The following is a 24,553-nucleotide window of genomic DNA, read 5'->3' as shown; positions in this document are numbered from 1 at the left end:
TCACCTACCCAAAAGCACCACTCAGATAGGGGAGACCTTGATTACATTCATCCAAGATTAAATCATTAGATTATTTTGGTATGGGCTAGGAAAAGAAGGAAAGGATACACTACTGTTATGGGGGAAGCTTGCCCGATAACCCAATCTACCTGCACAGGTATGCTCACGGGTAAGACAAAAGTCCAGGTCAATTGTTAACAGCTTCCAATCCTTGTAGCACATCAGCGGCAGGATATTGAGAAAATCAAACTGGTCTGAGGTGATGCGACTGTCAAGGCTCTGAGGGCATCAATAGGTCGCACTGCCCAGCATCTCCTGACGCTGCCCCCGCCCCGCCCAGGACCCCATCTCAGCCCCCTGGGGCCATCAGTGGGCCAGTCTCCAGCTCCCCACAGCCCTGCCCTACCACAGACCCCCTGAGCGGTTCTCAGCCAGACCCAGTAGCCCTGTGTGGCCATCCTGGGGCTGTGTCTGAGCCTGGTTCTTCTCCCCACGCTTGACCCTGACCCCCACCTGCAGGCTGACATCCTGGCACAGCCCCAGAGAGGTGCCACTGGGCTGGGGCTGCTCCAGCTGCCCTTCAGCTGCCCTGCTCCTGGCTGGGGCAGTGGGAGTTTGGCCATTAATGGTGCAAGAACTTTATCCATATTTTTCATATGAATACTTATGAAATCACTTTTTTTTTTACATTATTATCTGCAGTACTCACTGTATAAAACAGCACATGTTTCAAAATTGATTTTTTTGTTCCTGTTGTTCAGTGAGAGAAATTAACATCATTCGGTGCTTACTATTTGACCCATCTATTGAAAGAAACGTAGGAATTTCTTGGGAATATGTAATAACTTGCAGATATGGAGTAAGTGCAATTCCATGAAGAAAATGGAGTGTTCGATGTTATACTTTTCTGGTATACCTTCACTTGTTCAGTTGTTCTGTATCCTTCAGGTATTTTCCATGGAATTCTCTCTCCACAGTTAAGCAAAGACAGTTCATGAAAGGCCTCCGTAAAAAATCCTATATCTGTAAGTACTTTAATCTGTGAAAAAATAAAAAAAATAAATTACCTAACCCATATTAGCATTTCCTGAAAATAATCTAAAACCAATAATACTTTGACTCAATACCAGTTAGATTCCTTAAAAAAAAACCAAAAACCCTTAAATGAATAAGAAAAAAAATTTAAAACAAAACAAACATTTTGTCATTAATGAAATGACAAAAATCCGTTCCCAGATTCAGTGGAGCCTTGTTCCACCATGATAGTGATAACAAATTCAAAAGTGAACATTTTGAATAAAAAAATCATTGTTGTTTTGCACTTAAGAAAATATTTAGAAGAAAAGTAGAACAAGATAAAAAATACCAATTAAAAAGTTTGGATTGAGGAAGGAAAACCTTCTCTTTGTTAAACAGAGAGTAGAAAGAAATGATGGAAGCACTCAACAGCCTCTGTAGAAAATTAACAGTAAAACTGTATAAATAACTCTGCATACTGCTAAAATTGAGAATATAAATAATAATTGCCTTTAGAAAGTAGCCCTACAACCTGTTCTGCTAAGAAACTAAGCAACAGCTGAACTTTAGAGCATTATTTTTCATAGTAGTGATATATGAAGATTAAATTGACTACATTTAACAAAGAAATGAAAAGTTTATTTGAAATACAATGTGTTGTGAGAAAGTTTATTTGATTACCTTGAAGATTCTCCCTTCAATACATTTAGCTGGGTCCTTACAAATCTCAGAAACAATATATTGGTATAATGTGAACAATGGTAAAATCTGTAGTAAAATAGTATGTCATCTAGTTATAAACATCATACAGGGTACAATTAGGGAAATACACATTGCAATTACATATCACAAATACAGAGATAATATGAGATTACTGCTTTGACTGTCACATATCACTGCTACTTCTCTTATGCTCTATGAAAGATGAATGTGTTAAAAAGTTCTTCAGCTGGCTAAAGCTGCCCCTTATACCACCTTATATGCAACTCACAATGTAGCAAGTGAATTTTCTCCAAATTATTCTCTGTGTTTAAGCTGGGGTTTTTTACTACATCATTAATGAGTAAACCTATTGGAAATAGGTTGATATAAGGGATTTCTAAAACTCTCTGCACTTTGATGCCATATTTTTTCAATATATGTAACAGAAGAATAGAATTCTGTAAGCTTTATAAAATAAACACAATTAAGTCCTGCAACTCTCTAAGTGAAATTACACCAAATGTAAACTAAACTAGATGGTGATGAGGCTTATTGACAAATTTATTTCTATTCATTTCAAACTGAACATTTTTGTAGGGGCAACTAACAAAAAAAACCCCTAACATTTTAAAATTGAGTTCTATTAAAGTGTACAGAATGTATATCCTTCGAATATCTGAAGGGGGCCTATAGGGAGAGGGACTCTGTCAGGAGCTGTAGTGACAGGATGAGGAGTAATGGATACAAATTGAAAGAGCAGAAATTTAGGTTAGATATTAAGGAGAAGTCCTTTACTGTGAGGGTGGAGATGCACTGGAACAGGTTACCCAGGGAGGCTGTGGATGCCTCAGCCCTGACAGTATTCAAGACCAGGTTGGATAAGGCCTTGAGCAACCTGGTCTGATGGGAGGTGTCCCTCCCCATGGCAGGGGAGGTTGGGACTAGATGATCTTTAAGGTCCCTTCCAACCCTAAACATTCTATGATTCTATTATTTATTGTTATATAATATTTCAGAAAAAGACGATTCTTTCCTAACACATTTATTTGTTATTGAAAATGAAAGAACTTCCAAAATTTAATAACTGTTCAGCTTTTACATTAAAGCTCCACTTTAAAATGCCCCCAAGCTTGGAAAATGCTAACAGCATTGTTAGATTTTTGGCGAATTCACTTGAAGTTTTCATAATGTGGCTTAACACTTCTGAATTTGGATTACAAATGCTTGAGGCAAATGTTTTAATTGTACCCATACAGTTTCCTACTCACATTTTGAAGTAGTTCAACAAAATTAGTCTTTGAAGTTTCATTTTCAATAAAACTTGAATCTTGATGTATTTTGATTTAAGTGTCAAATCGACTTAGTGCCCACCATCCAAAACATTCCCACACAATAAGCATTCAGTGGAAATGAAGCCCTCATCCTGATAAAACTGCAATTGCTTTGACCATGATCTATGACCTGGATCTATATTCTGCTGGTACAAGTGCAGAAAGAATCAAAAATGTGTATGGCCACATGAAGTGAGCAGTCAAATTAAGTGCCCCTGCCTCCAAGTAACTGTCTGCTCCTTGATTTTACGTGATTTCCCACAGCAAGGACAGTTAGATAAATAAGCTAAATAAGTAAGCTAAATAACAAAGTGAACTTCAGTAAGGCAGGATGGGAAGAAGCAACAATGGAAGGTAAGATAGACAGCCTGAAGTTCCAAAAGAAATCAATCCAACAAATGTCTTGCTGACAAAAAAAAAAAAGGTATAACATCTTTCTGCCTCCTCCTAACTCCTCTTCCATCTCTACCACTTAGTCTTTTCTTACTCCCCTGCTGCCAGCCATGCATTCTTTCCCCCCTCCCTGGCACTGGCTCTGCTACTTGCAGGAACTTGCCACAAGTGCATTCAACTCATTAAAGTGAGAGGAAATACTTTTTCTGAAGGAGAGTTTTCTGTCATGCTTAGAGTTATTTATAGATTTACATAATAACACCTGACATGAAATTCTGTTAGAGCATACAGGATTAAACTAAAACAGAATTGCATCTTTTTCAGTCCTAGTAAGCAATTCAATCTATTTATTCCAATGCACCTTTGAAAGAAGTTGGATTAAAGTCAAAATGGTCAGACATTGAATGGAGGAAATAAGCACGTGATCAACGTAAGAGGGAAACTGTAAAAACACTGCTGCATACAGAAGAATAACAGAACATGAGAAGGAGAAAGGCAGAAGGGACTTTTATTTACTGAATTTGAATGTAAAATTAATGAAAGCATTCTGAACATAAAGCATTTAAGGTAATTCTCAGTACAGTATATTTTAAATTGTATATAATAGATTTCCTCTAAAATGCCTAAGCTAAGTGAACCATGTGTTGTCATCTTCCAGAATAAACAAGTTCCCTGGACATTCTAAAACTTGTATACCTTGCTCTATCTCAGTGCCACAGAACTAACTATTACAGGTATTTTGCTAGAGGTTCTGAGGAATCTCTTAAGTACACCCACAGAGAAAAATAAGACTTGTTGTCTTACAATTAATTTCCAGAGTATGAAAATAATACTTACTATTAAATTTTGTTTTGCACAATGTAGTTCAAACATAAGGAAATCCAGACTTGCAACTACAGTAGAGATATCAGCTCTGTAGCGATCAGAGAACAGGTCAATACCAGGAATAAGAGTATTTGTTTCATATTGTACAAAGTCACAATCAGATGTCGGATGTGGAAGAGAAGCTCTAAACAGGGTCTGAAAGTAATAACAAACTATTTGTGAAAAGATGTACAGGTATTAGTGAAATAAACTCCAACTCATAAATGACTTCATAAATGAAACTCCATCAATGCCTTAAGCATCCAGTTGTTTCCAGAAAAATACATGAAAAACCTTTTTAGAAGAAATGCTTTATGTGTGAACTTGATGGAGGAAAAAAATTCTGTAAATAGTCTAAGGACAGTACCTCTCCCATCATTTCTGGGAGAATTGCTGACTGTAAGGCCAGTTAAAAGCCAGTTCCACCCTAGTTGCACCTTTAACTAGGTCACCTAGTGCAGCTTATCAGCTAGTGCAGCTTAAATCATATAACTAAAAACAACATGAAATTTAAGGAAATCATTTAAATGTTTCTCCTTTAAAAATGGAGGAGTGCTAACATTGTATCTGATGTTGTATATTCCTTCCCAATTGTGTTTATTTCAGTGTGATTAGCAATGATATGCTAGGGAAATTTGCATTTACATACTCGGATTTGAGATATTAACAAGCCTAAAGCCTATACCAGAGGTGGAAATTAAATCAGGTTATAAAAGATTTCCAATTCAAAGAACAAATTATGGGCTTGAACTTCGCGAGGTACAGTGACAGTAATTGATTATATTTTTCAAGACAATCACCCTGCAAGCTGCTCCTTCCCAATTAATATCAGACCCACTTCAGTCAAGTTACAATTATTTCTACCATTATACAACTGGAACAAATGCTTACTACTATTTCTGTCAAAAGGAGGAATCACCATTATTCAGCTTTGTAATTGTTCAGGATTACAGTGCTAGAAGTTAGTAAAAATTATCCTTTATCTTTTGTTTCTTCAATTTGTGCTCCCTAGTGTAGCCTAGCACAGGTCACACAGTTACAATTATGGCACAAGATAGTAGAAAACAGCATTGCTTGGTTTTGGAAGAAGACAGATAACTTCCTGAAGCTGCACTGGGATGATTAATCATTGATTCAGTAGAGTACCACTCGCAGAATACTTGTAGGTTTTTTTCCTATAGTACTTAAGTTACCAGGATCTTAAAACTTCCATTTAAAAGTAAACTGTAATGCTTTTTTTCTTCTTTATTTTTTTCTGGAAGTTTGCAAACTTAATTTTAATGATCATAATTTCTTTGTAGGTGAAACTGGATCATTTTTACTATCCTCTACTTTTAGTGTTAACTTCTTATAGAGCTGAGATTTTAGAACTAATATTTTTCAGTGCTAAAAAGATTCAAAAATTTCTTTTTCTAAAGAGTCTGTGCTCTTGGTTGAAAATTTAAGACAATCTGTGAAGACTCTACAGATCTAAGAGAGAACATTGTGCTGTTGTTGATGTCATTCAGCTCTTCCTGAGCAGAATACTTCAAGAGAAGAAAAATATATTTAACTGTCAAATATTTTAGTCATCTTCACTTTTCAGTATTTCATTATTTCTCTGAAACACTAGCCTCCTGGCTTTTCCTTTACAATCCAAATAAAAAGAAAAATATTTTAACAGAGGGTCATTGAGATTTAAGTATTAGAAGCAATTTGACAACCTCATGAATTTGAACCGAAATTACATTCTTACCTTAAAAAGTATAGCAGAAAAATAGCAGTATTTTGTTCTTAATCTCATCTGTGTTGTTGTTATATACCTAAAGTACAACAAATAATAAGAAATATGAATGTGCCCCTCCATTTAAATTATTGAAGTTCTTTTTTTTTAGTCTAATGTAATAATGATACTAACACAATCTAGATGTTTTCCCTACTGGAAAACAGCTGCCTGTTCTGTAGGTAGGTGCTCAGTAATGCCATGCAAAGAAAGAAGCACTTGACCAAAGACATACCTAGACAAAAGTGAGTTGTGAAGATTCTCTTTAAAGAAGAGAACTAGGCAATCTAAGTGAAAAATTAATCTCATGCAGGACTAAAAAGATAAAGTAGATTAGGCAACTCACACCTTAAAGTGTATTTCTTTCCATAAAGGAAGCCTAAGATAACTAGCACATGTGAATTTTTCACATGGTAGGTGTCTAGCTAAATTTAATGATTCCCACACAGTACCTTATCAGAGCTTTAAACCATACAGGTAGCAGGGTACTACTCTCATCTACATGAATCTTTAATTCAATATTAGAATCCTTTAATCTGCATTTTACAGCTTGTGACTAAGTTGCTGTAGAAAGACCAACTCAAAGGAAAGATGTTTAACAGTCCAAGTCAGGCCTGAACACAAAAGAACAACCTGAGGGAGAAGCCAGAATTTGGAATGCACATATTAGCAGCAAAGGAATAGTATACAGTGCGGCAAAGAGGTGCCACAAACACCTGTAAAAGCAGCTAGGGACTGGGTCTTGCCTGCTTGGACCCGAGACTGAACCACAGCTCAGAATTAGAAGAGCTGTGGTTTACAATCCACTTAAACTCACTCCTTTTCCTTTTGGGTGCTAATTCTAAGTGTGGCAATGCCAGTTAATCCTGAAATAGGCATGTTAATACTTTCAAAGCTGCCTTGGTTTACAGATATTTTACAGTGCTATTAATATGATCTGCTCCACTGATAAGGCAGTTTACTGGGATGAAGCTCTGCCTTTTCATGGTTATAATGTTTCTAAGGTCATTTAAAGCTGTCTTGGATACTTCTAGATTTTACGTTTTGTCAATACACTGAGGAACAGCTCAGAATTACATCCATAGTGTTTTACCAGCAGTCAAGGAGTATTGGATGGAAATACTTATTGATGGTAGACATTAATACAGTAATTCAAATTTCTTTTAGTTTTAATTCACCAGAACACTAGTACTTTAGGCAGTAAAACTGCTCTCAAGATACATTAATATTTAATATGTGCAATGACTTGGGAGATGTGATATTTTGATTGAAAATCAATATGACTGTAAAATCCTATATAAAAAGACTTTTTATCATTTTGTTTTATTTCAGTGATCTCTTCATATAATATACAGCTACAATTATGATCAAAGATGAGCACTCAAGAAAAGGGAACAAACAATATTCACCAAAAGAGCAACTTTCCTCCTGAAAGGAAAAATTCCTCTGCTTTTGATGTGTCCTTTTTATACCAACTCTTTATTGTTCTTTAATTAATTTCAAATTGCATAATGTCCTGAATGACCAATTTGTTTAAAATATGAAAGAAATACATATATAGATAAGATACTTACTGAGCTATCTTAGCCACTAAGACTGCTGCATGTAAACAACCCCAAACTCCAGCCTGAGAAAGAAATTTCTGACTCATATCAGTCCATCTTCCAACTGCAAAGCAGTCTGTAGTATCTTTTGGTAAACCTAACTCTTGCCAGTTGTTAAGAGCATCAGCAATATTGAGTGTTTCATCAAGGGCTTGACTCCAATATTTAAAAGCAGCTCTGTGACATAAAAAACATGGTGTTGCTGACATTTTCCAAAGTAAGATAAGACTTGCTTCATTTGTTCGTTATTGCCTGAGATATAACTAATTCTGTTTGAGTCAAAAACTTAAATACAGTTTCTACAACACAGAAATTATACCATTCCTGGCCAAAAGATTTATTGGAACTCAAATTAAATCATCAAGCAATAGATATTACTTCTTAAAAACACAGAGATACAAAATTAATTTGCTTAATGCCAATTAGGTAACTAAGAAAAATAAACAATGTCTAGGAAAAAAGCCTTTCAAAATATACATAATAGTGAGTTAGAAGAAAGAAGTTATAAGGACTCGAGGACAGCACAAGAACTTACACGACAGTTGAGGGGTATAGGACTGCCAATGAAACAAAGTGAAACAATGCACTTTTTTAACACAGTAAATATGTACCTTTTGTTTCCAGCATAAAAGTGAAGATTTCCAAGTTCATGTATAGCCTGTACCTTGAGGTCTCTTTGCTTATTCATTTCAAGGGTTCCTGTTATTTATTTTTAATCAATTAAAAAAAGTCACATCACTAAACCAGTTCTTGAATCGTGAACAAATTTTGCTTGAGTAGACATGAATTCACATGTAATTCAATGTGCATTAATATCTTTTTTTAAATTTAGTGGACTTGTATATCTTACCTTAAAACGTACCATTTCTTATTTCTACTAACTTTGAAAACAAGAGTAGGACCTAAGTTTTTGTAGTTTTGTGTTTTCAGATCTCTCAAATTTCTTCCTCTGGGAGATAAAATGCGAAGCAGGTCATTGGCCCTGCTAAACAACACTGCCTGCATACAGCACAGTAACACTCTCACAGGCTTCTATTTTAATCCCTTACTTCAAATAAAATCACTTAGAGCATGTGTTGACCTAGTACACTTGACCTGTTTTGCCACAAAGCAAAAAAGAGGTAGTAGTGAGGAGCTGTAACTGTATGAGTAAAGCCATAATAGAATGCAAGATGGAAGCTAAGTAACTCTGTCTCATATTCAAATGCATAAACTCTGAAAAGTCTGTTTGCTAGAAGAAAAAAAAACTGTCATGGAATTAAAATTAATCTGCTAAACATTATATCAAATTCTGAATTGTGGATTCATAAGTATAACACCACTGAAGTAATGCTTTTTCATAAGATAACTGGAGAGATTATGAACTAAGTAGTGTCTTGTTTAGCATCTAATGCAGATTTTCTCAATCAACAGGAAGAAGTGTTGTGTATTCCTGGAAACCAGCTTTCAGACAGTTACAGCTGCCTGACAGAGGAAAATAATACTAGAATAAACATATATAAACACAGACAGGCAGAATGTTACTATTCTTAACTGTAAGCAGAAATTTATGAAAAAAAATTACCTATTGTTTGTTCATAGGAAGAGATAATTACTGAAAGCTGTGACTGTGGTATTGGTTTACTCTCAACCATACTGGAGAAATTAAATTTTTCTTCAGAAAGATCACATGGTGTTGGTAGAAATATCAGTTCAGCTCCCACGTTAAATTTCAGCCTTTTCTTTGAAGAGATATGACTGCTGACTGCTTTTCCAGCATTTTCTAGATCAAAAAAGTGATTTATAAGATCAGCTTGGAAAAGTATCATACTATTTCTAGCACCAAAAAAATTTCCACACCACATTAGTCAAACAAATATACAATTCCCGAGCAGCTTATTTTCATTTGGTTTCTTATGACATAAGTCTGAGTGTCTCCTAATTAAAATTATTGGACATAATTCATTGGTCAGTGTAACCAAATGAAAATATGCGCTCTACTAGTGAAAATAAATTTGGGAAAATCTGCCAGTCAGTCCTCTGCCAGAGGTATGGCTGCAGACAGACAAGTGACACAGCTGCATGAAAATAAAAATCAGGCTTAGACCTTGTGCTTATAGAACTTCATATATAGCTTCATATTCTATCTTTTTTTCAGTTGTCAATAACAATAGAACTTAAATTTAGAAAAATCTGTTCCTTTCACTCTTTATTATTTTAAATGCATATACACTTCATTAAATGAGAAACACTTCAATAAATAACTCACCTTGTGTGTGTGCAAGAAATAATGAAAGTAGTTTTCTGCTGTATCTTAGTGCTCTGCTGTGATATTTAGATTTTTGTAGAGTTTCTCTAAAACATCTCAGTGTATCATTCACATCAAGAGGTACACCAACTAGGGCTTTTGCCTGACTGTGATCTAAAAAGAATTAATAATATGGAGAACAATTTTGTAATACGTATAGAAATATTTTTAGTAAATCACCCTGTAAAACATATTTGAACCATTTCAGAACTTTAAAACTAAAGTATATTAAAATTTTCACTTCTGTTTCCTGTTGGTTTATGAATTACATGAGATTGTTAATCGCCAGGAACATCGATTCTATTGGTAACAGTGCTGGTTCACACTAACTTCTGGGCACATTGTTGGGTATCCAACAATACTGACAGTAAACTGGACCAAGACCACCAAGCTCGCTCACATACTGTAGTTCATATGAAATCTGGATGACAACTGCTTTTCTCTGCTTTCAGACACAGTCTGAATATATTTTGAAAGATCTTGACAACATTACTACCCATCCAAAATATTAACAACAATAAATTTGAAGACAAAGCTGAGTTTATGTTAAAAGAAACATTATAGGACTAGTGAAGGAACTACAATAAGAAGGAGGGGAAAAAAATTAAAAATCCAGTATGAAACAAAGAAAAGAGTTTGGCAGAAAAGAGAACACACAATACTGAAATGTGCTCTGACCTGCAGAATCATTTTTCATCTCAGGATAGAAAAAGGATCCAGGAAAAATCTCTTTGCTGGCTGAACGGGCAACAGGCAGCTGTAATTTGTGTCCTATATAGTTTCTGCAACTCATCTAAAAAAGCAAGTTTTGTTTCATGATAATTGGATGATATTCAGAAAAATCAATGTTTGGTGCTTTTAGTTAAGTATCTAAACAGTCATATGACAAAATAAAAAGGACTAATTAACAAAGACACCAATGATCTGTAACTAGTGTTCTTGTTAGTAAAAGGTGAAACTCACACCACCTAAAAATTGGATACAAGTGTTTCCAAGGTATTGAACTAAACTCGTATTGTATTTGGTATTTGCCATAATCATGAGAAACTCCTCGATGTTCATCAAATATTCCACATTTCTTTCTTCAGATGAATGCATGATTGAACAGGACCTGTCACTGTAAATGGGTCTAAAGGGTATGTTGCCTGTAAAACACAACACAATGCTGCATAGGGATATACAAAATACCTCTAAGCAAGTAACAAAAGCAGTCTAATCCTGTCAAAGAAGCAAACCTCCACACTTCCATAAAGGACTAATCTAGAAGAGACTTTTTATTTTGCTAATGTAGTTACATCACTTCAGAAGCAGAAGAACCAATTCAGGACTATCTGTAGACTCTCTGAATGGCCCTGCATTATAAAATGTAGCCATAACCTCCAAATTTCCAACTCGATGATGTCTTTTTTGAACAATACTTATTACTATTAACCAACACCAGTCTTTATTCTCTAAGCTGTCTTTCAAAACTATGATTACTTTTCCAAAATGCTCAGTTATCAGCAGTATGTGGCGGTTTGCCATGGTGCCGTTTTTTAGACACAGGACTATGCTCAGAATAGCAGGGCCTGAAAGAAGTCAGCAGGAAACAGCTACAGAAAGACAAGACAGAGCACACCTCAGCTGCCTTTCATGAGCCAGGAGTGACTTCAGAGTCCCTACAAGCCCTGGGCACCAGTGTTCTGTCTCTACACAAGACAGTGGTTCCTGAACCCCATGTTCATGTTCAGAACAAACCTCTTTGGTATTCCAAATGCCACTTTCCCCACCTCTCCTTCAAGTCCTGTCCTTATATTAGTAATAGAAATATATTAAAAATATCCACAGTGTGACTGACTTTAGCAAAACTTCTTAGAAATAAACCTTACATTAAAAAAATAAAAAGGAAAATCCTAATTTCTAATAGGTAATTTGATGAAAAATTTCCAAGTGTCACTGTTAAATATATAGAGCCATGATTTTTAATGAGAGGAACTTGCTGACCATCCTAGGGGATTTTTTGTTGGTGATCAAGTTTTTTTAAGTTTTTTATTGGCATTGTCAGTGTTTGGGCTAACTCAATTTTACTAGCTTTGTTCTTTAGAGCAGTGTTTCAATTCAGAAATACAGCAATCTTTGTATTTAATTTTAATTAATCACAAAGATTGCACAATATCCACATAAATGTTTTCAGGTTAAAAGAGTGGCATTAAGAACTAACATGAAATTAGATTTAGGCTCATAATATGGAATGTGTATGTATTGCATGGAAAAAATGTTCCTTGGGTCATCTGCTGCTCTTGCAATCACATAATACAAGCCTTTTCATGCACTGCAATCAATTATGTTCATTAATTTATTATAATTGACTATTTGGGAACATTATGAGAAAACACATTACTCTAAGCAGTGAAAGTGCTTCTCCATATTTAGTTCACTTTATGAGTCAGTGCCCCCAAAAGAAATCTATGTTTCACCTTATGTGCAGTATCAGACAGGTGTTGTATGAAATGAGATTCATGGCTGTCTGGGCCACTGATTTGCTGTATCCTTTCCAGCAGCTGCCTCTGAGCATACACCAGCAGTGGACTCACTTGCTCTGTGTATCTCTCACTGGAAAAAAAGCAAATTATAGTAATTAAGCAAAATAATCGTATATTTAACTAAACAGTGTTAGTTTTTTAGTTTTTATTGGAGCTGGTGTAACTTACTGCGTAAATATATTAAATTGAACCGTTATGTGTACCAGTGCTTCCCACTTCTTCATTTGATATAACAATTCTATCGTTTTAAGAATCAGATTACATATCCATTTCAAGTCAACCACATTCACATCATCTAGGGGAGGCTGTGGATGAAGATTCGAACCACCATTCTCATTCATAATACCTCCTAAACAACTGGGAATGCAGAAGTCTCCCTCAGGTTCCACAATCTACAGGGAAAAAACATTATTCTACCTGTTATTTTCAAATGTGTTTTTAGGACAAATCAATTACAAAGATTAGAAAAAACTGTAATCAGCTAAAAAACTTGTTACAGAGAATAACTTGGATATATATTGCAGAATATAATGGAAGAAAGAGAAAACTACTTCTAGTAAAGATGTAACAATAAAGAGTATGTTGGTTCAATAAAACCAATTTCTACCTTAAGAGAACTGCTTGCTTGTAGTTCAGTTATCATATCAATCATCATGTCTGATGCCAAATAGAATGGCAACCAGATGGTGTTCCTAAGAAAACTCCAGGTAATGGGAAATGTATCCCTATGGGAATGTGAATGGTTAGCAATCAATTGTAGTTCTTGCATATAGTTCCAAAGTTCTCGACAAGCATTTTGAAGCAATGTCCAGTGGCCACCACGGTGAGCAAGAATCTATGTAATTAAAATATAATAAACAAAATATAATTATACTTTTGAAATGCAGAAATTAAAAGCTTCATTCTTTTATTGCAAAACTTAGGCATTAATAATCTTTCAGAATTACAGTCTAAGCATTATACAATCTTAATTTTTAAATTTTCATAGGAGGACTAATTTATAATTGAATTTAATTGTTGGTTTTGGTGTGAGAATAAGAAATAAAAATTAATTCACACCATCTATATGTGTATTTTTATTTGGGTTTAGAAGAGTTTATGGGAAGAGTAGTTAGTCTGCATTTCCTTTCAATCACTGGTTCTTCTGTTTATAGTGTGACATTCACTAGGGCCTGTAAAGGGAAAGGTAAGTCTGCAAGTATTTTCAGAAAATTTAACAAACACGAGAAGGAAAGTTATGAAGATGAAATGAAAAATAGAACAATTACATTAAATTCTTTTATGTTTTATAGAAATATACATTATGATTGATGATATGTCTGACATTTTGTACATTGTACTCAGACATTTTTCAGAAGATGTGAAATCATTGCTTCTACCCAGTGAAATTTTTTTTCAGTTTCTGATGTTTGTTTTTTTTAACGTTGAAAGTAGTAAGTATTGTAATGCAATGTTACAATAAATAAACAAATAAATAATAATTAATAAGTTTAATAAGAAATCGTATCTTACCATTGCTCTTCTTAAATGCAAGAAGATTTCTGTAAAATGCTTCAATAAAGTGGTGTTTGACTGAAACTTGTTCTGCTCTTCTGGGAAAGGAGAGATGGATATTTTTCTATCTTTTGTTGTTTGAGTTTGAGGAGTTCGACTCTGTTTAATTCTGAGCTTAGAAGATTTATCTGTACCTGAAAAGTAAAAGTTCACTGGTTAAAAATTCGTTAAAGTTCTCAAAAAAAAAATTTTTTTTAAAAAAATCAATCAGCTAGGATTTTCCTGTGGCAGCTAAATACTTAAATGTTACAAAATGCCAGTGTTAAGGTTATCATATTTGTAAGGTTATGATATTTAAAATATAAGATGCTTTTACTTAAGTATTGGGAGAAGCAGGGAGGAAAATAAGTTCGAGCAAAATAGTAACAGGTACCAAATAGTTTTCAGCCTCAAAGCCAAAACACAACCCTCACAGAAGTTAAGTTTTAGGCAAGAAATCACTTGGCATGCTCCCAAGAATCTCTCTGAAAGAAAGGTCTCTTAAAAGAAGACATTAGGAAAAAAGGAAGATTTCTGACAAATTCTCAGGTATGTGTATAATTGCTTCATTATTTTACTCATTCCAAATACCCCCCAAGGGGGAACACAAAAGTTCATGGTTCTGAAATACAGTAATACTTGAACTATAGGTTTCAGGCAGAAGCTAATTTCAAGCTATATAGTATTTGAACTATATGGCAAACTACATACTTTATGTAATTCTTTTTATTCAGAATTGTTGCAAAGGCTAGAAGGTAGCAAACAGGACTTTTATCAGGTTTCAGCAACTTTTAGTGATTTGTAAGCATCAAGACAAAACTGTTTAACTAAAAGTAAGCTGTTGCAAAGAGAACCAGTGAATTCAAGTGCTAGGTTTCGCCACACCTCCTTGGAAAAGGCAAAGAGGACAGTTGATTCTACTTAAGGAAGTCCTACATGGAATGACAGGAGAATTTTGATCCATACAGCTCTGGTAGAATGTGTCGCTGAAGCACTATTGAAAAGACGAGGCTTGTGATTTCTTTTTGAACTTACAGAGCCTAGGCAGAATACTTTGTGTTGACTTGCATGTTATCACTAACATCTGAGGAAATCAAGGTCCTGCATTTCACAGTTACCCACAAACAGGAACCTTTTGCCTCCTGTTGAAATCTCACAGGATATAATTGAAAATAGCTGGAATAATAAAACAGTAGAATGTGAAAGACAGAGAATTGAAGTGAAAGTGGTAGCAAATAAAAAATTGGTCCTGAAGTAGCTTCTTGACACAGATAATACTGGAGAATACGTAGTAGAGAAGGAAAACTAAATTCTACTTAAAACTTGGAAGATAACCATAAACTTCGGTCTATAACTTTAAGAATGACTTGCAGAATGAACCAGGAAATTACTGGCCTGCTAGGAAATGTAAAGGAAACTACAGATCAATTAGAAAACTCAGAAACAGAAACAAATTATCAATGAATTCAGAATAGTCTGGAATATTATCAACCTAATAGCTCTAGGTAGTGTTGTATCTGCAAACCTAAACCCAAACCTTTAAACTTGTTACTAAAGTATAGGATAAAGAATAACTACTTGATAAAATGTAACATATTTATCAAATACAGTAAAAAATGCTCACAGTTATTAGATATGCCCCATATACTTGTTATACTAGGTATGCCAAAAAAGTACAGAGGACAACTGAAATCTAGAAATGTCTTCTCTTAATTTGGCATAACTGTTTCTCCAAAGGTGATGTGGAGAACTAATGATGGAGGTCAAGACAGAATTTAAGAGAAAGAAAAAGTTAAGTTGAAATGGATTTCAGTTGTGTGCCCAATAAAAGTTCTTACCAGTTTGGTTTTCGGTTGTTTCCAACTTTTCAAGGAGAGGAGGAGTTGGTTTTCTCATGTTACTCTCTATGGCTTCTCTCACCATCACAGTCCCAGAATGGTTTAGTGAGAATATCTCTGGATCCAAAATATTGTAACTGTAGAATGGGAGAAAGAGAAGAAAGCACAAAAAAACCCCCAGGCACAATATCAAAAAGAATTCAGAATACACAAATTCAGTTTCTCAGAAGTGATTACTTTCCTACAGCTTCAGGAATCAGAAATAATGAATGGCAGCCAAAAGTTATAAGGAACCAAAAAACAACACAGATAACATATTTCAAAGCTGTCATCGGACCAAACAAGTGAGTAATCAAAAATATGCATGATGTCCACATGATGGAAAGCAAAACTTGTTACATAGTAAATCAATTTGTATTTGGAAGCAGAACTGTTCATATGACAAACTGACTGATGACATTGTCATTCAGATCTGTCTGCATTAACAGCAATAACACAATAATTTATATTAGTAGCAATCACTGATACTGCAGTAAGATATACCTCTCCAAATGCTGTGAACCACAAATTCCAATATTATATTGCTCTTCCAGGTTCTTTTTAAATAAGTGGTAGTGTGCAACTGCTAGATAGATATTCATCTGGGACTTCCAGGGCATCTCTTCAAGACACATGTGACGAAACCTTCTTCGCTTTAAGTAATCACCCAGCAGTACCACTAAGGTCTGTTGAGCTGCTTTTTGCAACTTTTCCTTGCCTTTCCTACACCAAAACATATGAAGTAGCAAAAAATGAAACTGTGTTTTCCTGAAGTTCTAGAAAAGAAAATTATGGTAAAGATACACAGAAGTATCCCATTGCATATCCACAGTTATATTAACTCTGAAGCATGTGACATTTCTAACGAAAAGATTTTTGCTTTAGTCAAGAAAAGCAATTATGTTTTCCCTCTCTAAGTGCACTTAATACACATTAAATCCCATTGTATATTTTACCAACTTCCATGATATTTACCTTAGTACTTAAGAAAGTTTAGTTCTGTGTTTGAAGTTATTTGTGCCTGAATCATCCAAACAGTATTATAGCAAATACAATGCGCTTCACACAGTCTGTTCAGGAGATGGAGGGTCTACTATTATACTATGAATTTGGATAATTCTTTTTATTGCTTTGCTTTGGTAGCTAATCATCCTCACTGTGAAGAAAACAAACTATTTCAGATTTAGATGCCTGGCTTTAATTTCCAGACATAGTTTTTTATACGTTTCTCTGCCAGATCAAACAATTCTGTATTACCTCACATGCGTACATTGCTATATGCAAACCAAATCTCATTTTTTCTTTTTTTTTAAATAAACTAAATTATTTTTTCTGCCTGTTTTCCATCTTTAAAATGTGGGCAGAATAGTATACTGTATAGAATTATGATTATATTATACAGCACTACTATTATGTAAGATACAAAAGAGTGGCTGAAAAAGCAAAAACCCCAGGATAAGTTTAACATCTCCACTTCTGCTGAAAGCCATGAAAGTCATTTTAAGCAAGGTGGAGTTTTTTCTGTCAAGGAGGAAAAAATGGATGGTTTGGGTGAATATTTAAAAGATTATATGTAAGACTTTTTTAGGTTATTTAAAACACTTCCAGAATAAATTACATGATTGCTTATGTGCAAATATTTACAGTTTTCTACTTTCTAATTGCTGGAAGCATAAGTGACCAAAACACCAGGAAATGAATACTACATATTATTTTAGGTCAGAAGGTAGTGTTATTATTAACATATACACGTACCTGCCAAAAAAAGAGGTGAGTGAATATTTATTTGTTTTTATCAAGAAAAAGTATTCTGAGAGCTACAGAACAGATAGTCCAAAAAGACTAGCACAAGGATGACAGACATCATTCTGAAACTACCTGAACATCAGGAAATAATAAACATTTTTTTATTAGATTTGTGTCCAGTAAGCTCCCCAACACAGTTTGAAAAGCATTATAAGACGTAGATTAACATAACTTTTCCACCTTGATGAATCAATATGCTAACACAAATGAAACACAATCTTTAATTATTAATACCTGAAAATACTTGAAAATCTTCAACAATTATTTTCTGAAACAGAAATGAGACAGATTCTGTTTTCTTGAGAGGAAGCCAATTTTATACTAAACTAAAGCAGAAAAGTTAGAGGACTGTACAGAAATTCATCCCTTTGATACAAAAAAAACTAAATACACACTTAATTGTAAACTAAATTTTAGTCAAAATAATTTTTTTCTGTATATGAACCTGACAACTCTGTTCATTTACCTTTGTGCTTCTGGAGAACTCATTATATCTGGCTGTTTCTTTAAAAACTCTCTAAGAGTCTGTTCTTTTCTAGCAGTTGATTTCTTCGAAGGTGATGTCTTTGATGCCTTCAAAGGTGATGCCTTTGGTTTCTTTAAAGAAAGAACGCATTCTCTTTAAAAAAAAATCTTCCAGGAAAATCTTAAATATATTTTAAATACTTATTTATACCTACATTATCAATTATTTGAGGCATATAGCAGTTTGGTTTACACAGGAACAGAAAAGAACATTAAAAAAAAAATCTGGAACTGGTTGTCAAAATAAGACTGCAAAATGAATACTTAAAAATTCCAGAAAGCTTCACAATTTTTCTGGAAAGTACATGTCAAATGCCTGACACTAAGAAGCCAGCCAGGTCCTCAAATATTTACTTTCATATACCAGTATTTTCATGGCAAAAATAATGATATTTCTTTTCTTAATCTTATGAATTATTATTATTTATTATTATAAATAGTGAAACTTTCCAGTGCAAAAACTAAGACAGAAAAATCCTTTCCCTAATATATCTCAGTTGCTACCAGCATTACAACATTACTAAGTGGGAAGAAAACTCTTCCTCCAAAACAATACAAATCCATTAAGATTATTCTCACCTTCCAATAAAAACAATAACTTATTTTAAAATAATTCTGAACAAAAAGTCTTTACAGTGCAACTAGAATAATGGAGTTAACCATGAACAACTATTCGTGAAAAAGTGTATGCACAATATATTGTACAAAAAGGCCTGAGCTGATCTCCTTTTCTTCATGTGAGGGTACCCAAGGCATTTCCTATTAACATTATGGTTTTTTAAAGGGAGGTGAGGAAAGGAAAGTTTCCACTGATTTTTTAATGCATTACTCTGACTCATCTCATATTCTCACAATCGGTCTTTCAGGTAAATCTCATGCCAACTTTTCTTCCTGGTTTTAGGAATGCAGAGGTGAGCTGAGGACTAGAGTTTGTATCCCAAATTTTAGCAATTCTGCATGTCTCTAGTTGAGGTTTTTACAAGACAATTTTTAGAAATTTATTTTTGTGCTTATTGCTGCCCAAGAAAAACATACATGACTCCTTAAAAATAAAACTCACTTTCTCAGCTCCTGTAGTGCGTGTGCCTTGTTGCAGAGGGAGGGAACTTGCTTCTTGTGTTGAAATTCCATTACTACATAGAATGACGTCATTCCTCCTGACAAAAAAAATATTGTTAAAATCATCATCATCATCATTATAATCATCATGTTAAACTCCTTTCATAATTAAAAGGTTATCTTTGGGAACATACAGAGCACATGCAATTCCTATTTCATTGGTAGTTTTAAAATCAGTAGATTTTCTTTCCTTCCTTCCCTTCAGAAAATAGGAAGTGCTCAACTTCAAGGTTTATTACAGAAATCTGAATTTGTAAGTAACAACTATCTCACCTTCCTAACTCTTAGTAAAACAAAACAGTTTCCTTCACTACCCAAATTAGACTACAGAATTCTGCAAAGAACTTCTTCTTGTCCAATTTTTTTGGTCTCTTTTAACAGCAATTCCTGTTCCCTAAAATATATATCTCCTTTTCATTGATTATTTTCCATTCAGATTTTAGAAATACCAGGGTGCACTTCTAAAAAAAGTTGAAGTTCTTTGGGATCCTTTCAAGTGAATACCTACAATTTGGTTCCACTTTTCTGTATAGAATTTTTTTTGTGGCACTATAGGTAGGCCCTGATCAGTTTGTTTTTGATTTAACTCAGCATACTCTTCTAATGGCAAATGCCCATATTACTGGGCCTCTATGTATAGTCAGGTCACAACGCAGTATTTACTGTAGCTATATAATCCTCTGTGTTCACGGAACTTCTGCAGACTAGAAGTCATGGAAATTACTACAGATGGGTTTTCTACCAGGTATAACTTATAGTTGCTGCTGTAACTGTGACTCTGGTGAACCTAAGTAGTAGTTTTTTGCTACTACTGTAATAGAGATCTACCTTTTCAAGTAATCTTGCACATTGTCTGCCCATTCCAGAACGCATTGAAACTTCTCTTCATTCAGAACTTTTTGCAAAAGTTGAACAAAGAACTCAAGAAAACGTGATTGGTTTCTGAATTTAATCACTGCAATAAAGTGACAGATAACACAGGTTTTGTATTTATGCTGTAAAAGGATTCTGAATTCAGCTACAATTACAGCTATGTAAGTCTTAAAGCACATATTTATATCATGTTGCATGCCTATGAAGAAAAGCCATACTGATACTGAAATCAGAGATACACAATAGCAGTTGCTAAATATTTCTTCTTGTTGGGCATCCAGAATCACAAGGTCAGTCTAATTACACTCTTAGAATGACAAACTTTCTAGGGACAGAGACTTATGTGAATTCCTCTTACAGTAAAATGATTAAATGTGGAAATGCGGTACCTCAATTTAAAAAGAACATTTCATACAAACAGAATCTTTAAAAAACTTGGCACTATTTTTTTTTTTAAATTAGCTCATTTCTAAGGTTACTAGAAAATAAATATCATTCAATTTAAAATATTAGTATTTTATATACTTAGCCTAAACATCCAAAATGATTTGTTGCATACACTTCTATATGTGACTATATTAAGGAGTTTTTATAGGTTATGTTTCACTTCATTTTGTTTATTTGAGAACCAAATGAAGATAACATTTCCAAGAGCTTATTTCAAGCAAAACCAAGGCAGCTTTACTGACAACTTTCTGAAGTAAAGAAGCCTTTACAATTAAAATTAACACCAATTATCCTACCTTCTCGATAAGCACGATCTGATTTCCAACATGAAATTACAGGGTAGAGGAACAAAGGATATTCCTGTCCTGTAAGCTGTGATCCAGGAGCTAGACCAATAACCAAACCAAATCTGTTATGATAAGCAGTGATACTGTGCAATAGAAACTCTACCAGGAACCGTAACTGAAGACTAGAAAAATTCTTCTTTAGCACAGAGTTTGCTTTTAAACCTCTCACTGTCATCCAGTGAGAAATTCAAATGCTTGCTCTTTTTTTCTAACAGAAGTAGCTGTGCAACTTAAATAATGAAGAGCTTACAGATAAGACTGATGAACTTCCAGCTACGAGACTAATAAGGAGAATGTCTGGAGTTCACCAGAGGTCTAACAAAGATCCATGCAAATCATATGTGGAGGATAATGTGCAGAAAGGACAGGTCAAAAAATGTATTTAAGGCTATACAGCATGAACTGATCACAAGATGCTACTAGTGACCAGTACTTACATACATGCTCCTCATATGGATAGCATATGTAGGGAAAGGATTTTTTTTCTTAATCTAAATATTTACATAAATATATGTCTACAAAAGTGTTTATATTATATACTTTATATATATAAATGTAAATAATATATACAATATATAGATATAAATAGTATATATAATACATAGGACAGTAACTTGGACTCAAGCTTCTGAGAGTTAAATGCAACTGCATTATTAGCTAATGAGTACCAGAACAACATTAAATGTGCTAGTTGTTATTTTGCCTTGATAAAGAAACATGACCTTCATATTTTGTACCTAGGCAAGTCCTGTGGTTGAAAAAGATCAATGCAGCAAGTCCCTGAAAAAAGCGAGGTTAAAAGTACTCTCTGGAACAAGTTGTAATAATGGATCAATAGCTACACCTTCCAGTGATAGCAGTCAGTTATATTGCTTCAAATAAGCATTTTTACAAAGAATAATACCTCCCAAAAATGTTTAAATGGAAAAAGATTTGAAATTCCAGAATTTAAATTGTACTGTGTATGAAACATTTTGTTTTTCACTTCTTTTGAAAGAGGCAGATGCAGCTCTTTTCCATTTTTCTTGTAGATTGTGTTGTTCCACTTGACAAGTTTTTTTCCAAAATATTTTTAGCAGCATGCCCTACAGGTGTCCACATTGTCCTAAAACATATTTGTAAGGACAGATGTAAGCTTTGCATGGCCTCAGCAAAAGGCTTCTTCTCAATTTGTATCCTGAAACTTATTGACAAATACGTTATTTCAGCAACAGAGCAGACTTCAGAGATCAAGTATTTGCCAACTACTGAAAATGTGTTCTTTTCTAACTGATCAGTCCATTAATTTAACTTTCTATTACGTAACAATGGAATGAGGTTTTTTTTGAGTAATCAATGTAATTTTCAATTAACAGAATTCTTTCATTCTGTAACTTGTTCTGCAGGAATGCAGGCACCAATATCAGCAGCAAAAATGAAGGATCACTGCACTGATGAATGGAATTTTTCATTGCTCTTTATGCTCTCTCTTCTGAGACAAATGCATATACAGAGATGATGTACGACAACTAGAACATGAGCCATCAGTGTGGTCTTGCAGTAAAGGCCAGTTGCATACTGGGCTATACAAGAAACAGCACAGCCAAGGAGTCAAGGGAAATGACTATTCCCCTCTATTCAGCACTTGTGATACCACATCCAGATTACTGTGTTTGGTTTTGGACACTGTAGTTCAAGAACTGACATACCAGAGGAAGTCCAGTGAAGGACAACCAAGATGATAAGGAGCTACAGTGCACAACAAAGCAAGAAGAGGCTGAGGGAATTCGACTTATTTAGTCTTAAGAAGGGAAGGCTTAGAGCAGTCTACACCTACCTAATGGGAAAAATATAGAATGTGGAGATAGACTATCCTCACTGGTAGCAAAACAAACAATAGAAACAAGCTGGAAATCAGAGAGATCCAAACAGATATAAAGAAAAACCTTTCAACCCATAAGGGTGGTCAACTATAGAAACAGGTTGCCCATAAAGGTTGTGAAATATCTTTCTTCAGAGAGATTCAAAACTTGACAAGTCCGAAAGCAACCTGATCTAATTGTACCTGTTTTGACAAGGGGATTGGAATAAATACCTTCCAGAAATCCCTTCCCAGCTAAATTATTCTCCAATTCTATCCAGGCTCCAAGGAGTACAAGATGTCATTCAAATATAATGGAAAAAAAGTCAGTAGTGGCTCTGAGTGGCTCTTAAGTTCTAATCAAATTTTCTTTATAATTTCTACTTATTAATTCATCTAACTTTAGCAGAATTATTAGCGTGAAAATTCTTATGCTTAATCCAGACTCTAAGATATTTCAAAGTTGATATACTCATTCCTGAGTTAAAAGGTAGTTAAATGTCACAAAAAGGACAATTTCTGGGAACCTTCTTCAGGAAGGGTTTTCTCTTGTAAAATTTCCTGCAGCGGTCATTGCTACTAGCACTGGTAGAGTACTAAGACATGCTATAAATGTACAGTGGTCTTTGCCACTGCATTTTCTGATTTAGGAAGATAGAGAAAGCCTAAATAACATGGAACCTGATTTATACAGACTGGGAGAACATACATATTTGCAGAATAACCACAAATGAACATTCCTTTGAAAGTACAAATGAGTGTTCTGGTGAAAATTATGAAAAATATGATTAAAGGTCATTACACACATCACTACCAGGTATAAATAAGATCACTGCCATTATTTTATTATTTTGGTTGATTTATCATGGAAGAGATAAGAAATAAAAGTATTTCTTAGGTAAATATTTTTTACAAATAAAGCATAGAAAACTCCATAGAAAAAGGTAAGAAATGTGTCAATACTACACCCACCTGGCTCTGTCAGTCTGAGGAGATCTGATTCAAGAGTGCTTAGATTTTCTGTTGCTTTTGCCATTGCAGCTAAATGGGACGCCCTTGAAGAACTGGCCTGAAATATCCAATACTTTGTTATAAAAGCTTAGCTTTAACTTAACTAAAACCAGCATGTCAATAGTGGAATTTAGGTTAGATCTGAAGTCTTCTGAATCTATATCTGATAATTTCATCAATATTCTCTCATTTTTCTTTTGAAGTGAAATAAAAATGGTGTTCATGATTTTTTTTAGCACAGCATATTTTGTTAAGCAGTCTGTTCAAATATGTTGCTGTCAAAACACGTAGGACTTCCTTAAAAATCTATTCGGTAGTAGAGCAACTCCACTTACTCCCTCAGAGATTAATCAAGAATGAATCATTGCCAGGTTTTTGGTTTGGCAAAATATGCCATTTTCCAGAAAACATAATCTTTTTTAGTTTACTTACTGCCTACAGAAATCAAAATCTTCCTTAGGAAAAAAAGTTCTTTTTTTTTTCCTTCGGTGAAAATATACTTTTCAGTCAGCCCTACTTGGATGAAGATACTATATTGTTTGTTCCTATGATCTTAGATACCTTCCTCTTTTTTGGTATGAACCTGGGAGCAGCTAACACAAACTCAGCAGTAAACAACAGACAAAATTTTGACCAGTGTTCTACAGAAACCCTTCCTGTAAGCCAATTGACTTTTTGTCTCTGATATATCTC

General features: G+C 34.3%; 1 protein-coding gene across 1 annotated transcript in view; it reads right to left on the bottom strand.

The window, feature by feature from the left end:
* Positions 1 to 24,553, bottom strand: part of CFAP54 (cilia and flagella associated protein 54) — a 112,147-nt gene that overhangs the window by 37,755 nt on the left and 49,839 nt on the right. Inside the window, exons 29-48 of the mRNA XM_027679928.1 lie at positions 23,822 to 23,918; positions 20,959 to 21,048; positions 20,171 to 20,297; positions 19,284 to 19,380; positions 18,165 to 18,295; positions 16,397 to 16,615; positions 15,854 to 15,990; positions 13,995 to 14,170; positions 13,090 to 13,317; positions 12,651 to 12,874; positions 12,417 to 12,552; positions 10,639 to 10,753; positions 9,922 to 10,074; positions 9,238 to 9,435; positions 8,285 to 8,372; positions 7,644 to 7,850; positions 6,043 to 6,109; positions 4,281 to 4,463; positions 1,699 to 1,785; positions 917 to 1,039 (exon numbers count right to left, since the gene is read on the bottom strand). Coding sequence (XP_027535729.1) covers positions 917 to 1,039; positions 1,699 to 1,785; positions 4,281 to 4,463; positions 6,043 to 6,109; positions 7,644 to 7,850; positions 8,285 to 8,372; positions 9,238 to 9,435; positions 9,922 to 10,074; positions 10,639 to 10,753; positions 12,417 to 12,552; positions 12,651 to 12,874; positions 13,090 to 13,317; positions 13,995 to 14,170; positions 15,854 to 15,990; positions 16,397 to 16,615; positions 18,165 to 18,295; positions 19,284 to 19,380; positions 20,171 to 20,297; positions 20,959 to 21,048; positions 23,822 to 23,918 — 2,883 coding nt within the window. The remainder of the gene's footprint in view (positions 1 to 916; positions 1,040 to 1,698; positions 1,786 to 4,280; positions 4,464 to 6,042; positions 6,110 to 7,643; positions 7,851 to 8,284; positions 8,373 to 9,237; positions 9,436 to 9,921; positions 10,075 to 10,638; positions 10,754 to 12,416; positions 12,553 to 12,650; positions 12,875 to 13,089; positions 13,318 to 13,994; positions 14,171 to 15,853; positions 15,991 to 16,396; positions 16,616 to 18,164; positions 18,296 to 19,283; positions 19,381 to 20,170; positions 20,298 to 20,958; positions 21,049 to 23,821; positions 23,919 to 24,553) is intronic.

This window comes from Neopelma chrysocephalum, unplaced genomic scaffold (genome assembly GCF_003984885.1).
Source record: "Neopelma chrysocephalum unplaced genomic scaffold, ASM398488v2 Primary Assembly neopelma1_59, whole genome shotgun sequence".
Taxonomy (NCBI): domain Eukaryota; kingdom Metazoa; phylum Chordata; class Aves; order Passeriformes; family Pipridae; genus Neopelma; species Neopelma chrysocephalum.
The sequence above is the reverse complement of the archived record's forward strand: the minus strand, read 5'-3'. Positions and strand labels throughout refer to the sequence as shown.